Source organism: Myotis myotis, unplaced genomic scaffold (genome assembly GCF_014108235.1).
Source record: "Myotis myotis isolate mMyoMyo1 unplaced genomic scaffold, mMyoMyo1.p scaffold_m19_p_6, whole genome shotgun sequence".
NCBI classification, from domain to species: domain Eukaryota; kingdom Metazoa; phylum Chordata; class Mammalia; order Chiroptera; family Vespertilionidae; genus Myotis; species Myotis myotis.
The window spans coordinates 26512446-26530017 of NW_023416368.1; the positions used below are offsets into that span (position 1 = coordinate 26512446).

At 39.3% G+C, this 17572-nt stretch overlaps 1 protein-coding gene across 3 annotated transcripts in view; it reads left to right on the forward strand.

Annotated features, from left to right (window-relative positions):
• The window catches only part of NR3C1 (nuclear receptor subfamily 3 group C member 1), a 106088-nt gene that overhangs the window by 72819 nt on the left and 15697 nt on the right, over positions 1 to 17572 (forward strand). For all 3 annotated transcript variants that reach the window (XM_036312855.1, XM_036312854.1, XM_036312856.1), the window contains exons 3-6: positions 1589 to 1752; positions 9146 to 9262; positions 13021 to 13299; positions 14730 to 14874. In XM_036312855.1, coding sequence (XP_036168748.1) covers positions 1589 to 1752; positions 9146 to 9262; positions 13021 to 13299; positions 14730 to 14874 — 705 coding nt within the window. The remainder of the gene's footprint in view (positions 1 to 1588; positions 1753 to 9145; positions 9263 to 13020; positions 13300 to 14729; positions 14875 to 17572) is intronic.

The window sequence follows — 17572 nt, forward strand, 5'->3', positions numbered from 1 at the left end:
ATTTCTAACTATGTTGATAAGCAAAACAATTTATTTAGTTTGCTCTGTGAGTTTGAGCATATTTGTAATTGAGATTTAATACACTGAGTCCTCACTTAGCGTCATCCGTAATTTCTGCGACATTAAGCCAAATAATGTATAACAAAACAACGTTGAATGGAACAATATTGTTTGAGGACCTGCTATAGTTATAAAGGACAGCAATGGGACAGCTAAAAGAATAAGCAAATTAATAAAAGTTTAGAAAGAAGTAATGATATACTTATGAACTTTCTTATATAGCTGATAAATAACCCACTTTAATATGTGTAGTTCCAAAATCAACAGATTGCTACCATTCACAGTTTTGAAAAACACATAACTAGAGAAGGAATGGGAAGTCTCCAGAAACTCTTTTTAGAGACTTTTTAGTTACAGAAAGTTACATGCTTAGAAACTCTTTTGAGTTATACAGTACAATATAATACAGTAACTTTGGTTCTAAAATTAGCATGTATGATGAAAATTCCTTAGGAAGATGAAACATTGGAAAGCATTGTGTGATCTATTCTGAAGTATTTCATAGTTAATTTTTTCTTCATCATTAAAAGGATCGCTGTTTTGTTGGTTTATAAATATATATATAAATATATATATATATATATATATATATATATATATATATATATATATCTTTATAAGCAAATTTGGCAGAGTGTTAAGAATGGTGAGTACAGGTAAAAAGTATATATCCGTTGTACAGTTCTTTCATAGGAAAAGAATGTCTGCCTTTAAACACTAAACCTGTGCTCATTGTGGTGAAAAGTTTGCAAAATGAAAATTGAGGCCCAGTATGAGAAGCAGATTCCCGTTTCCACCTTCTTCTCTAGGGCATCTCTTTGTTGAAGGGCGAGGGCAGGCAGAATGGTCCTTAGTGTTGAAAGCTTCATGCTTTTTCCAGTCGTGCACTGCAATCCAGACAAGCAAGTTATGGAAAGGAATGCTTCTAAGTCCTAAGAAACTCTAAGAATTTTTATAAAAAATTTTGACTCAAGTGGAGGACATGAGTAGAATTATAATGAGACATGATTGAATGAATAGAGATGCCTGTCCAAGATAATAAAATTAGAAAAAATTTGATACCCTAAGCAATTAAAGGGGTAGGAGGAATCTTTGGGGGAGTGATAGACATATACTACCTCTCGATCGTGGTGTTAGCTATACAACTATTTAACAAGATTCATCAACTGTATACTTATAAACGGTGAGAATTATTGTATGTAAATTATACCTTAATAAAGATGATTATAAATATAAACAAATCCTAAGCAAGTAAACATTGTAATGTCTAAGTGAAGCACAACTATTTAAGGAATACTTAAAAAGAAATTACCTCACTTGTAATTTTGTATTAAAGAACAAAATAATTATTTGAATATGTTTAAGTAGGTGAGACCTTGTGATGTTTGCTAGTATGTGAAGCCACAGTTCAGTATGAACATGCTCGCTGGGGAGGGAGAAGCTAAGAGAACTGTGTTTTGATGTGTTGGGGGGGTTTTTTTTACAGCTGTGACAGCTAAATCCTAACGCTGCTTTCTTTCTTCTTTAGCCCTGGCATGAGACCGGATGTCAGCTCTCCTCCTGCATCCAGCTCAGCAGCATCGGGACCACCTCCCAAACTCTGCCTTGTGTGCTCTGACGAAGCGTCAGGGTGTCACTATGGGGTCTTGACCTGTGGGAGCTGCAAAGTCTTCTTCAAAAGAGCAGTGGAAGGTAGTGTGTGTTTTGAAGAGTTTTTATTTTTCCTCTACTTGGTTCTTATTTCTCAGAGTGGATTTTGAAATTTCTGTTATAGGCAAAGCTCATTAAGGCTTTGTAAAGAGGGAGGGGGGAATGGCTCCTAGGTCTCTAGGGGGAAAGAGACATTTTAAAAAGCAACATAAAACAGAACTAGAATAAAATAGAAAAGTATACACTGAAGGGAGGGTGCCTGGTCAGAGAACAGAAAGTAACTTTAAGAAAGTGGTATCAGCCCTAGCTGGTTTGGCTCAGTGGATAGAGTGTCAAACTGCGGATTGTAGGGTCCCAGGTTCGATTCCGGTCAAGGGCACATGCCCAGGTTGCGGGCTTGATTCCGAGTTGGGGGCCTGCAGGAGGCAGCCAATCAGTGATTCTCTCTCATCATTGATGTTTCTATCTCTCTCCCTCTCCCTTCCTCTCTGAAATCAATAAAATATATATATATATATTTTGTAAAAGTGCTATCATGTGAAACAATGGGGTTGGATTTGGGCAGCAACAATACTCATCGTATTAGATCGTGGGCTTTAATTCCCATCAATTAGTTGTTTTTAAAGTCACCAGCTATTTCAGTCTGGCAAAAATGAGTGACAGTGAGAAAGAGGGGAGGGGGAGGGAGAGGTTGGAGGGAAAGGTATTTTGCTTTTGGGCCTGGGCACTGTGCTGAGTGGTATAAAATACAACGTAAGACCTGACCCCTGCTGTCTGGGATGTCACAGTCTACTGGCAGTGAAAGGTGAGTAAACAAGGCACAGAGATTGCAATACAGAGGAGCAAGTGATAAAGTGCCGAGGAGGTCAGAAAAGATCTTGATTTCACTGTACAAACATGACATTAACATAAACTTTACCTTTGTGATAGACTCAGCTTGCTGACAAGGACAACAGCATCAATTCTTTAAAGGAGGAGAAATTCCTTCTATAGCAAATTATTATTAGAAGTCACTGAATCCTCCTGTGAAAAATGCAATTCAGTCATCTGTAACACAGTTTGAAGACTGTGGCCTGAGTAGATTACCCAAAGATTACTCTGGTTTATTAATTTTTTTAATTTAAATTCTTTATTGTTTAAAGTATTACATACGTCTCCATTCCACCCCACCCCCACCCCCCGCTCTCACACCCCAGCACATGCCCTCACCCCCCTGCTGTCTGTGTCCATTGGTTATGCTCATATGCATGCAGTCCTTTGGTTGATCTCTTACCCTCCCCCCCCACACACACACCCTCCCCTGCCTCTCCTCTGAGGGTTGACGGTCTGTTCAATGCTTCTCTGACTCTGGCTCTATTTTTGTTCATCAGTTTATGTTGTTCATTATATTCCATAAATGAGTAAGATCATGTGATATTTATCTTCCTCTGACTGGCTTATTTCACTTAGCATAATGCTCTCCAGGTCCATCCATGCTGTTCAAATGGTAAGAGTTACTTCTTTTTTACAGCAGCGTAGTATTCCATTGTGTAGATGTACCACCGTTTCTTAATCCACTTATCTGCTGATGGACACTTAGGCTGTTTCCAAATCTTAGCTCTGGTAAATTGTGCTGCTATGAACATAGGGGTGCATGTATCATTTCTGATTGGAATTTTGATTTCTTGGGATATATTCCTAGAAGTGGTATCACTGGGTCAAATGGGAGTTCCATTTTTAGTTTTTTGAGGAAATTCCATACTGTTTTCCACAGTGGCTGCACCAGTCTGCATTCCCACCAGCAGTGAACGAGGGTTTCTTTTTCTCCACATCCTCTCCAGCACTTGTCGTTTGTTGATTTGTTGATGATAGCCAGTCTGACAGATGTGAGATGGTACCTCATTGTTGTTCTGATTTGCATCTCTCAGATGATTAGTGACTTTAAGCATGTTTTCATATGTCTCTTGGCCTTCTGTATGTCCTCTTTCGAAAAGTGTCTATTTAGGTCTTTGCCCATTTTTTGATTGGATTATTTATCTTCCTTTTGTTAAGTTGTATAAGTTCCCTGTAAATTTTGGAGATTAAACCCTTATCGGAGATAACATTGGCAAATATGTTCTCCCATGCAGTAGACTCTCTTGTTGTTTTGTTGTGATTCTATTAATTTTTAAAGAAATAATATTTTATTCATTCACATTATGAGAAGGATTATTTGGCTAGAGTTGTGTTTGCATCCTTAGGAATTAGATGAGTCAGTTTCTTTTCTTTGGACTACTTTTTAATACATTAGCCAACTATAGAATTGCTCGTTACCCCACTTAGAGCACAGGGGTGCAGGTTTTGACCAGTTCAGTAACTCCCAACTGTTGAGTACACTTGTGAGTAAAGTCCACCCCTGCTTAGAGCAGTGCCTCTAACAAAGTAGATCTTATTTACAGCAAACCCAAGAGAAGGAAGCTTCTTCTTGTCCTCACTTTACTTTACTCATCACTTTCTTACCTGATGAGTAACCTCCATGATATAAATGCAGTGATAACAGTAATACAGTATTGCTGTGCATAAATAATATCAACAGGTTGATTTCTGAAAGTGAAATTTAGAATCAGACATTGGAGCCTTGAAAAAAATAAGGTATTTAAAAAAATAGTTTTCTTTCTCCATTTTAACTAAATTATTCTTTAAAACAGGGCTGCAGCCCTAACCGGTTTGGCTCAGTGGATAGAGCATCGGCCTGCGGACTGAAGGGTCCCAGGTTTCATTCCGGTCAAGGGCATGTACCTTGGTTGCGGGCACATCCCCAGTGGGGGTGTGCAGGAGGCAGCTGATCGATGTTTCTAACTCTCTATCCCTCTCCCTTCCTCTCTGTAAAAAATCAATAAAATATATTTAAAAACAACAACAACAACAACAAAAAACTACTGGTCTGGATGAAATCCTTAGCCTGGGCCCACCAGCAAGCCAGGAGCCACTCTGCCTCGCCTAGAGAAGAGTGCAGGCTTCCTGGGGCCAACCACTGAAGCTTCCAGAAGCATGTGGTGATTCTCCAGGTGTGCCCCCTTTTAAAAAAAAAAACAACAAAAAAACAGGGCTGCAAATTCAAATGCCTACAGGGACCAAGTATGTCATTCTGGCAAAATATAATACAACTGGGGGAAGGTGGGCAGTTATTGCCATTAGAATGTAGGAGCATGCCCTATGGAAAAGCATTCAAATGCAATTTAAAAAGAAAAGAAAGAGCTAAATATACTTCTCAAATAAAATACCAAGCTATTTGCTCTTTGGTCTTAATCCCTGCTTTAGAATTAAATTCTTATACTTGTTTTTAGGTAAAATTTAATATTAGCTCTACTATTTCAAATATTTATCACTTAAGTATTTCAGTTAAATGTGATGTCTAGATTGCATGATTAATAGTGAAAAGCTTAAATGTGGACTGTTAAGTAAATCCTTTCCTTGGATTTTAATGTTCTCCAAGGCCCCTTTCAGCTCTACAATTCTGTAGTCCTTTGACAACCTCTCTAGACATGATGAAAATGTTTTAAGGCCCAGATACATTTTTGGAGCACTTTTTAAAAACTATGAAGATGTAGCTTGTACGATGTGCATTATACTTAGTACTTCATTTATAACACCTGCTACACATGATGAGTTTTACCCTAAATTGGCATATTATAATAACTGCCCAAACACTTAACTGTTTTTAGAAAATTTGCAGAGTTTGCCAAAGTTTTACTTATTCTCCATAAAAACTAGATCAAGAATAGATATTTTGAACTTCTTTATTTGATATTCTGGGTGTCTCTTTTCTGCATACATGGGTAGCTCCATTTCTTTTTTGTATACTAGTTTAGTGATCTTTTTTTCCCCGTAAGTCCCATTTTTTTATGTTCCCTTTGCACAATAGTACATCTCATCTTTGTTGGTGGGTCAGTATGAAGATAGGCATCAGCTACCTGTAATTTACCATGCATGAAGTCCTTGTTTTATATATGTCATACCACCTAATTGACAGCTGTGAACTTTTAGATGCTGTTAGGATTCATAGTTGATGGACTAGGAAACTGAGGCTCAGAGAGTTTAGCTTGCAGAACTCAGATTGTAACACAGCTGGCTCTTAACTTCAGTGTCACCCTGGCTTCCTGAGAGGTATATGATAAAAACCTGTCACCTGTCTGTTCATCATCTACCTAGATTCTGAAAGTTATTACAAGGGCATTGTTTCATAGCTATCATTTATTGAGCCCTTACAGTGTGCTAGGCACTATTGGAAGAACCTTGCAGAAGCCAGCCAGGTAAGTTGCTAATTTTCCAGATTTACAGCTGAGAAAGCAGCTGCTCAGAAAAGTTAATAAACATTACTGAGATCCCACAGCTAGAAAGTAGGGCTGCAATTCAGATCAGGGTTTCCCGACACCTTAGCAGTACACTTTCCACTGTACACACTGCTTTTGAGAGCAGGTACAGAGAAGCTCAAGCTGACAGTTCACATTGAAAACTTGGCTACTTCAAACAGAGTATATAAACTGCGGAAAACCTAGGATATACCCTTTGTGTGGTACCTGTGTCCCATAGCACTTTCAGGGTCTTGTTCATGTCTGTGCATCCCGGTCCTACTTACTAACATTGTTCTTAGATCACTCTGTTTTAAAACGTAAAGTATTTTTTTAAAAAAGAACACACAACTTTACTATCCCTCCTGTATTATCTATTGTACAACAGATTACCTCCACAATGAATAGAAGGCATTTACTGTGTCATGCCCTTCCCGCGAGTCAGAGATTTGGGAGCAGCTCTGAGCCAGGTGGTTCTGGGGCAGTTGTGAGGCTACATCACACTGTTGATGGAGCTGCTGTCCTCTGAAGGCTCCTGCCACCCATTAGCGTTGTTTTTGGCAGCAGCTTCAGTTCCCCACTGTGTGGCTCTTCCAGCCTGCTGTCAGTTGGCATCCCCCAAATCAAACGATCCACAAGAGAGACTAACCAACATGGAACCAATGTCTTTACAGCTTAATCTCAGATGTGACGTGCTGTCACTTTTGCCATGTTTTTATTGGTTACACAGACCAGCCCTGGCAGAGTATGGGAAGGGACTGCACAGAGACCATTGGGGGCCATCGTGGAGGCTGGCTACCACACCTGCCACAAATAGAAACTAGAGTCACTTGCCAAAAATAGGTTTTAACCACACACAAAAATATGATGCAAACAAAATGTTAAGAAATTTCAGCTGGCTTGAAGGCTTTTCTCCTGATGTCTACTCTCTATTGTATTTATTAGTTAGAATGGGAATTTACCAAGTGGTACAAGACAGGGACTCCAAACTAAGACATCCCTTTGTCTTATCAAAGGGATTGGCAAGGACTGACGTTAGTGGTTCTTGTCCAGGCCTTATAAAAGAGTGACCACTCCTTATTTTATAAATTAGACACAGACTTGCCCAATTTCATACTACTAACCAGATAAGACTAATTTTAACTTAAATACACAATGCCCATGGATCCTCTAGCTCAGATCTTGCATGTGCTTAAGACATACCTGGGATAAAGAAATCATTATTAGCACCCTATGCACATTCTGATATTTTGGTTGGATACAAATAGAGCATTAGAATTTTTTCTGTTTTTAGCAATGAGGAGTTTTTTCAACTGCCTTTTCCAGTAACTGCAGGACAGTGATTTGGCGATATTCTTATGGAGCCAAAATTCTTTATATTATAACTGCTTCAACAATGGGTACATCTCTTGTTCCTACTTTTGCTATAATAGAGGATAGAATTACTGGGTAGAATTATTGGCTTGACACACTTTATGTTCAAGTAAAGCAGCTAGGAAACGTCCACAGCATGGACAGGACTGAAGTAGCTGGCAGACATTTGGCCTTGGAGAGCAGTTCTGGAGCAGGGCTGTTAGTCAGCTCTGTGGCCTATGCCTCACAAAGAGTTGAACTGGACACAGTTAACCATCTACCCAAAACTAATGCTTAAAGAGCACTGTGACTTATCCTATTAGGAAGAAGTAAACACAGTTTATTTTCAGGCAAGTCTTAGGTTGTCCTGTGCATAAAGGATCTTTCCCTAAAAATCAGAACTAGGTATAGTCAACCTAGTGAATTGAATTTTTCTCTTCTCTTTGAGTATGATTTATTTTTGAGAAGATAAATGGCTTGCAGTCTTGTGAAGACCACCCCCTCTAGTGTAAAGTACATGGACTCTTAGTTGTCTCATGTATTTATTTAGATACTAGAGGCCCAGTGCACAAATTCATGCACAGGTGGGGTTCCCTCAGCTGGCCGGCAATTGGGGCTGTCTTGCCCAGTCCCTATTGGGACTGGCCAGCCAGGGGTAGGGACCGTGGGAGGTTGGCTGTGGGGGTGCACTGACCACTAGGGGGCGGGTCCTGCATTGAACATCTGCCTCCTGGTGATCAGTGCACATCATAGCGACCAGTTGACCGGTCATTCGGTCGTAACAGTCGCTTGGGCTTTTATATATATAGATGCTCATCTTGTGGAGGAGGATCCTTGGTTCTTGCCAGGCCAGCACATCCTCAGATGGTTTCCTTCACCAACCAGGTTCAAAGAAAATTACAAGATTATGCATATGGGGTGGGGGCACTTTCAGTCTTTTCCTTTGAAATTTTCCGTGAAAACTTTCACCAGGTGAAAACTGTACTTCTGCCTCTAACACATTATTTAATAACTGGGCACCACAAGATTTTAGACAGTAGTGGTCTTTAATACTTGGGGGGGGGGGCGGTTAATGGTGAATTCAAACATTCTTATATTCTAAAAGCATGTGAAATAAGTCTCTGTAGGATCTGCAGTAGTTTTGTTTGTCAAGTCTGTGTTCACCTAACTAGTTGATGGCAACCTTAACCTTTAAGATTAACTGTTTACCTATAGCTTCCTTTAATATTGGGAGGGGGAGCACATTTTATTTGCATGTGGTAGAATAATGTTACATGAAAGTCATTTCCCTTTGGGACTCAGTATTTTAAAACCAGTTTCCTTTTTCTTTATTCCTCCTTAGCATTAGGTCAGAAGTCATAATAAAATAGTGAGTACAGACATCTCCTGTAACTGTTAAAACAAGAAACTGTTTAAAGCACAATTTATCAAGAAAGAGTTGCCCTTGGTGGGCATTTGTGGGGTATTGCTCTGCTTCTTGATCTGAGAGCTGCTCACATGGCGGTGTCCCGTTTGTGAGACGTTCACTCTTCTCTCTGTATGCTGCCATACAGTGTTTAATACACTATTCTGAATATGTTGAATAGAATAAAAAAAGACATTTTTAGTTGATCTTTGCAGCGACAATGGAGGCAGTTCCACTGTCCCTTCCTCAGTCAGTGCCTCTGCTCCTTGGCTCCGCTCTGCCTAAAACAGAAACAGACAGAATCATTCCAGAAAGCATCTCCTTTGAGACCTGTGAAATTTTAACAGTGCCTTTATTTTCCCTATAGGACAGCACAATTACCTTTGTGCTGGAAGAAATGATTGTATCATTGATAAAATTCGAAGGAAAAACTGCCCTGCGTGCCGCTATCGCAAATGTCTTCAAGCTGGAATGAACCTGGAAGGTAGGGTCAGGCCTGAACGGAACTGTCTCTGTATCATATGAAAGTTTATTTTACTTTTTAAAATATAAGTAAAAGGTTGCAATAATTTAGTTATTATGGTATATATGTGCTTGACTGGCACAATTTTATATTATTCAGTAAAAGTAGGAATTTCTAAATGAATATTTCATTATTGCTTAAGTTTATTCACCAGCTCTTATTACTGAAGTCAGTATAGCCAGACTATGTACTGAAAAAGGAAATTGTATAATAATGAGAATTACAAAACTTGAGACATTACTTTTGTAGATCTGCAAGGGGGAGAAACTCCTCAAAGTGGCCTTGGATGGGTTTGGTTTGTTGTTGTGCAAGTAAAGAAGAAACCTGAAACTAGGTATAAGTTTGATTTTCAGATTCCTGTTTATGTAACAAGTTATATAATTAACATTGATGTCATCGTTTAAAAATGTTCCTCTGGAAAGTTAGGAATTCTGCTTTGACTGAAATTGCAAGTTCGATGAACGTGGTGATGGTGATCTAACAGCCCATGTGCTTCTATTTGTTGTGATAGCAGCATTTCATTCAGCAGTGCTCACCAAGAAGGCAGGCACAAGACAATGAATCAGTGCCTGTATTCTAGCAATTACCTGTCTAGTTAGGTTCTAGAGTCAAATCACAAAACAGGGTGGCTCACTGCAAACGGAATAGTGTCACCTAATTCCGTCCTGGAAGAAGCAACATTGAATTTTAGGTCTAAAAAAGCTGAGTAGGAGTTAGGTGAAAATAATGGCAGAGGACATGATCAGATTTGTATTTTAGAAAAGCCAATCTTATAAAGAGTGATCAATTAAACAAGACATGGTGATATTAGAGGGAGGATGGAAGCCACGTGGTTCTTTTGATAGGAGACTATTAGAGCTTTCTAGCATGTACTATGTACGTGTTTTTAAATACAAAGATTTATAGATGTGACTACATAGTTCCAGTTTGTCATTTAATAATATAACTATTAGCACAAATCATACAGTTGATAATTTGTAGAAAAACCGAAACGCTTTTAAATATCGAAGTTCATAGAGTTTTTGCATAGGTGTGGTTTTAGTAAAAAAGCTTCATTTTTGTGTTCAATTATTCCAGTGTATATAAAACCTTTATTTGGAGTAAGTGCCAGAAGTGTCTAGCAGACCATAATAGTCTAGCAGACCATAATACTTAAGAACAATATAATCTTTATAAATATTCTTTTGTTCACTGGAGTGTTTCCCCTAAGCCAGGAAATTTCATGATAACCCCAGAGTAACTTCGCAGAAGCCACTGGCTCACTCAGAGCCCAATTCTCTCCATAAAAGTAGCTTAGTACTGCTGCCCCTACCAAAGAATTCTCAAGGTATATTTTAAGGCAGCCTTCTTCCTGGCCTGAAGTGCCTAGAATTTGAAAACAGATAAAGGTTTTTAATGGTCATCCCAAATGTTCTATACTTCATTTTAAGGTGTATTGTGATCTTTCCAAAATACAGCTTTATTTTCAGTGTAGAGTCAAGTGGAATTTAAAGGCAAGGAGGCTTATGACATTATTAGATTTCATATCTAATACCTTAAAGCTAACTTTTAAACTAAGATGTCTCTACTTTTATTAACAAGGAAGTGGACCTATCCCGGACTCGAGCATACTTCTGTAGAGATCACATATTGAACGTTAATCTACCATATGCTCCAAGGAGTCAGAAACTTCATATACAGGAAAAATCTTATTAACTAAATTGCTTTAAAATAGTAAGTTCTTAATGTATTCAATTAAGAACTCCTTGCTAAAGTTCTGTGGAAACATCCTAGTGCCCTTTCTTGCTCTAGTCAGTACCCCGCCATTGGATGTGCTCTTTGAGCTTTATTCAGAGGCATCAGTCCTCATTTAGGACTGTAGGTGAATAGTAAGAAATTAAACTAATTATGTGCTGAGTCACAGAAGGTTTTTTAAAATTTAACCTCCCAGCTTGTCATATCCTTTCCTTTGGGTTCTGATGTGGAGTGTGAACACACAGTCTCTGCGTTTTACAGTTAGAGCTCATCGAGGGTGTGCAGTCCGATTTCAGTAGGTTGATTTGGGTCGTGCTTGTTCTTTCACTTTGTCAACCAAGTGCATGCCATGGTTTTGAGATCTGGGCTTCATTGAGATACTTTGATTGTTTAGAGGGTTTCCTTATGTCCTTTTTAAAACGTTATCACTCCTCTGTAGACTTGCACTGTCTGAATTCAAAATATGCTAAGGCCAGTTGAGGTACTGACATTCTTATCCTAGCATGTAATGTGTGCCAGGAACTGTTCTAAGCATTTTACACATTTTACCAGACTTAATTCTCCACTACCCTACAAGGTAGGCGCCAATGTTCTCCTCATTTTATAGAAGAGGAAACTAAGGCCCAGAAAATAATTTGCACCAATACCTGAAATTCAGCCATGGTGGTTTCAGGTTTGTGCTCTTTACCACTGCACCATACTGTGTCTCCCATATAGTGCGGGAACATAAATGAAAGTTGGCATGATCCTGTTTTGAAATGTTGACTAAAAATTCTGAAGTTTCTCAGTGCCACACTCAGCACAGAGCAAGTAAGAAGTGGGACTATTCTACTCAATGGAAATGGCAGGACATTTTCTCTAACACCAGACATAGGGATAATAGTTCCTGCCATAAAATCTATCTTCAACAAACTGTCTTTTATGTGTAAAGGTGATTAGCACTTTTCCATTAGCAAAATGTGTTTGCATCTCTGATAACTGAGACAGGTACATTTCCCTATTCATATAAATGACAGTCCTTACCCTTCCCTGGAGCTCTGCGTACTTTCTCTTCAAGAATCCTATAATTCTGTGCTCACTTCAGCAGCACATATGCTAAAAAATAATAATGTAATTCTTATTTGTCACTAAACAGCAAAGGGTAAGACTTCATTTACTCAGAAATCTACAGAATCCATGCTGCCATTTGATTACACTGTTCCAAACTAAGTCAAAATTACAAGAGAGCTGTAGTTACTTTACATATAATATGAAAATGGATGCTTTAGGATTATAGTCATCAATAGAAATCTCTTATAAAAGGAAAATTACCCACTGGTAATTTATGTGAAGAAATGTAAAGGTTTTTCTCTTCATCTCCCTCATGTTTTTAGTTCTAAATAGTATCCATTATTACAGGTTAAAAAAAAAAATGGTTTTTCTGCTCTTAGAACTACTACTGTCTTCAGTGTGTGACCTGCCACGTCATCGTCTCTTGATAAGAAGGGGCGTTTGTGCATGGCTGTAAATAGTATAGCTCTCTTCACTATACATGTTATTATAATTTAGAGTAACCTTAAGCCAGAGTTTCTAGTTTGGTATTACAAGCTTAGATTCTTTATTTCAATTGATAGTAAAAGAAATTTGCCTTTAACCAATGAAAATTTTGACTTTAAAGTGAAAGTGAGGGAGAAATTAATTTATAAAAGAATCTATGAAAGTGATTTGTTTAGACTGCTTTAATATAGTATTGTAAGACACTTAATGTTGTATAAAATATAACTATAATAAAGAAGTAACTTATTTGTAGCAGAAATTAATATACAAATGGATTTCTCTTGGTCCTTTCTTTTTCCATGTCACTATCATAACTGCTAAAAAACAACAACACACCCATTTCTACTCTTTCGTATCTAAATAGTTTGAGAAATTAAAATAACTCTTCAATAAACTTTGCCACCTCCCATCACAACTTATTTCTGTGTGTGTGTTTTTAATACTCATAGCTCGAAAAACAAAGAAAAAGATAAAAGGAATTCAGCAGGCCACTACCGGGGTCTCACAGGAAACTTCTGAAAATTCTGCTAACAAGACAATAGTTCCTGCAACATTACCACAACTCACCCCTACCCTGGTGTCACTGCTGGAGGTCATTGAGCCGGAGGTGCTGTATGCAGGATATGATTGTTCTGTCCCAGACTCTGCTTGGCGGATCATGACCACACTCAACATGTTAGGTGGGCGACAGGTGATCGCAGCAGTGAAATGGGCAAAGGCAATACCAGGTAAGGTGCAAACGGTGACACAGCTAAGACACATATTTTGTATTTTCCTTTTTAAAAAAATTATAGTTGCTATTATACACTACTAGATTCCCGATGCACGAAATTCATGCAAGAGTAGGCCTTCCTTCCCCTGGCTGCTGACAACGGCTTCCCTCTGGCACCCGGGACCCAGGCTTCTCTCGCAGCCCAGCTTCATCCGGAAGGACATCCGGTCTAATTAGCATATTATGCTTGTATTATTATAGATTGTATGAGTTTAAGGTATACAACATATAGTGATTCTACATTTTTATACTTGATGATATAATCACTATGATATGCCTAGTAACCGTACAAAGTTGTTAAGATATTATTGACTCTTCCCTGTGCTGTACATTACATCCCCATGACTATTTTGTAACTGAAAGTTTGTACCTCTTATTCACTTTTTTTCATCCATCCTCCTCCTCTCCTATGGCAACTACCAATTTGTTCTGTGAGTCTGTTTCTTAAAGAAAAACTTTCTGAATCTTTATCATCATGGTCCCATGGTGTTATCTTGTTCCTCATTCTAGTTATAGGAGAGTCTATAGTAAAAGTTTTACACTGCTCCCTGCTTTTCAGATAGGATGATGTAACATCACAGAGTTAACAGAACTTACTCAAAATTCCTTTTACACTTAAGTAGGAGAAGAAAATGTAAACTATTTCTTAGATTTCAGATTGTTTTCCTTCATTGTATCACTTTTAAAAATCTGGTTATTTGTAAAATTGGTAAAAATTAGACATGGTAACACTGTCAAAATGGACTAAAGTAGAATATTTTAAGGCTCCCTGACTTTACAGCTAGAGGGGAATTGACAAGCTCTGTTCACACAACCAGAGACAGAGAAGACTGAAGTGACTGACCTTTTCTCATCCCTACACTGCCAGAGGAAAGAGGTAGAAGCCGTCAGTTGGACATTCTTAGCGCTGCTGTAAGGGTGGAAGAGGCTCCCACCACCGCCGCTGTGCTCACCAGCTGTGAGCCTGGCTCAGGGCTTCTGGATTGGGCCTAAGCCATCAGTCAGACATCCCCCAAGGGCTCCCGGACAGTGAGAGGCACAGGCTGGGCTGAGAGACCCCCCACCCCAGTGCACAAATTTCATGCACCGGGCCTCTAGTTAAGTTTATATTTACTTAAGTAGGCAAAAGGTGGGTTTATATTTACTTAAGTAGGCAAGAGGTGACAAAAACTGGCTGCTCTGAAGGTTTCAAACATTGAATGCTATTACAGAGCACTGAGGGCTTTGATCTTCACATGTCACCAAGCAGCTGGGTGCTCATGTCCCTGTCTGTTAGAGGTCCCCCAACAAGACTAGCTCATACCTGGTCTTTGGCAGTTTCCATAGAGATGATCTTTGCTTTGGCAACTACAGCTTTTCCTCACACCTTTATTTCTCTTAACTCAGGATTCAGGAACTTACACCTGGATGACCAAATGACCCTACTGCAATATTCATGGATGTTCCTCATGGCATTTGCCCTGGGCTGGAGATCATACAGACAATCAAATGCAAACATGCTCTGTTTTGCTCCTGATTTGGTTATTAACGAGTAAGTCACTTGTGAGTCATTTTCCCTGTATTCATAGGATATTATCACCAGCTGATGTTTTCCTGATGGACTGTCAATGCTACCAGGTATCATGGAACTGGGAAAACCTGAAATAGAGTTGTTTATCAAGGCCAAGGCAAGCCAGGTATAACAGAGCGAATGTACAAGTGGCATTGTTACTGTCCCAGGATATTTCTTAAACAGGGAGCATCTCTGGGTTTCAAAGTCTATAGCAAATAAAAAGGAATCCTGCAGCACATTGTTTAACCAGTTAACTGCCACGTGTCCAAAAAGGAAACCATCCCCACATGCCAAGATATTTTGAATTTAATTTAAAAAAATTAATTTGCAATGAATATTACACAAATAAATACATTACTCACAATCCGGGTGTTCTTGAATATTTTCAGCTGAAAATTCTCACGAAAAATGACTTTAAAGTTGGTCAGGGTTGTCACTTAGGGAAAACATTTTTTTTTTTTTTTTATAGATGCACATGGTGTGTAGGGGAGGTCTGCCGCTTGCGTCTACAGACGTTTATGGCGTACAATGGGTTGATGACATAACCCTATTCCAGTCAGAAAAAGCACAATACAGTTCATGTTGCCCTCAGGGACAGGTGAGGCATCCCAGCTGAGGAGTGGGAAGCACAGATCCAGAGAGAACAGTTAGCTCCTCGCATGGCAAGGCTCACCACATTTATTACTTGAACATGGGAACAAAAGTTTTTTGTTCTTTTTTTTTTTAATTGGGGGAGAACCAGCCATGCTTTAAGATTTCATAAATCAGCTATTCTCTGGCCTCCTGTGCCTGTGCTCTCTGTGAAGTGTGTCAGACATCCGTTCCCCCCTTAACTCATTGCAGGAGTTTCCTAACTAGCTTTCTGCCTCCCACCTGTCCACCATCACGTTGGCTAATTTGCTCTTCCTTAAGCACAGTGTGCTCACATCTCGTGTGTCCCCAATGCACAGTGTCTCCTCACCCGCCACCCAGGACACTCAGTGTGGTTTCCGTCTTTCCAGACCTGGCCTCTCTCCTCCTCCTTCACATACTCATCATTCCCACTCAAGATGATACATTTTACAAACACACCAGCTTATCTCCTTTATTCAAACCCACACCTATGGTCTGAGTGGAGTAAATGAAGGGGGTTTATATGAAAAAAAAGCTGGATATTTCTTTAATTGTGAGTTCTGAGTTCTTAGTATTGACAAGGGTTCAAAAAATATTGAATTCTTAAACCACATTATTAGAATAATAGTGCCATTGCTTGTGAGTCAAGCATCGTCAGCAGTTTGTGTTCAAAACTGGATGCCATATTAAAAATAACCGTAACAATTTTAAACATGTCCAGAGTAGCAAGGAGTTTGGAAATTAATATTCATTGATGAAAGGAGATATTTGGAGAAAAGGAGACTTGAAAGCAGTGAAGATAGCCTGAAGAGATATTCTGTGAAGATAATGAAAACACATTGTTTTATCTCTTGGGTGTGCCAGGCACAAAAATAACGGGTAGAAGTTATAGAAAAGCATCTTTGAGCTGAGTGTTAAATGCCTTATGATGTAGTAAGCTCGCATTACTCTAAGTGTTTTAGTGGAGACTGGATGATACCAGCTCCAGATACTGTAAAGGAAATACTTGGACCTTGTACAGGAAGCTGCAGGTAGTAGGGTGGTTCTAGATTCAGGACACACGAGGTCATTGCAAGACCATGTATCTGGCATGATAAATAGGAACTACCTAAGCAGAGAGTTCAAGTTTTCCCTCTGTTAGGCCAGCTGCATACAGAGTTAGTCTATAAAACCTGGTTGAGCAATTGAATTAAATGTGGTGCTGTTTCTCTCTTGGTGACACTTACCCACTAGCACAGTATTCACTCTGTGTTACACGAGTATTGGACAAGTGCCTGACTCCGTGTTACACACAGCGAATACAGCAGATGATGCCCCTGCTAACATTTGATGGGGGAAACCACATGACCCAACTTCTTTTGGAGAGCCATGGTATAATACGTGACGGAGGGGAGGAGGGGGAGTACGTGCTTCATTAGCATGGAGGACCTCTCTAAATAGCTGAGCAGGAAATAGAACAAACTGTTTGAAAGGGAGGGCATTCCAGGTAGAAGAAATGATTGCAAAGGCTGGAAACAACTTTGGTATATGTGAGGAATTGAGAGAGTCACTGAGGATATTGTGTGAGTTTAGGGAAGTGGGTGGGGACCAAGTGGAGAATTTTGTAGGTCATTAAATAGAGTTTAGATTTTATTCTAGGAGCAAAACGCCTGTGGAATATTTCAAAAAGAGGATAGATAACATGATGGAGAGATTGATTAAAGGGGAACAACAAATACTCATCCCACCCCATATGTGTTGCCTGGTGCTAGAGCAGAGAACACGACCAACAAGGCTCCTTACCTTTACTGCGTGCACTGCAGTTGGGGAGACACAGATAACCACCAAGTAAATAAACTTTCAGATTATGATAGAGTTTTTACTAGAGAGATGTCTATTTCAGATAGGGTGGCTCATGGCTTTGGGAGGTGTCATTTGAACTAAGACCTGAAGGAAAAGGACCAAGCCTCACAGTGAGAAGCAAGAGGCATGTGAAACATATATGCTCACTCTGTATTCCAAGGAAGAGCCATATCCCTGTCACCTACTGACAGGCACTGCTGTGTGCTTGGCCAGACCAGATCTC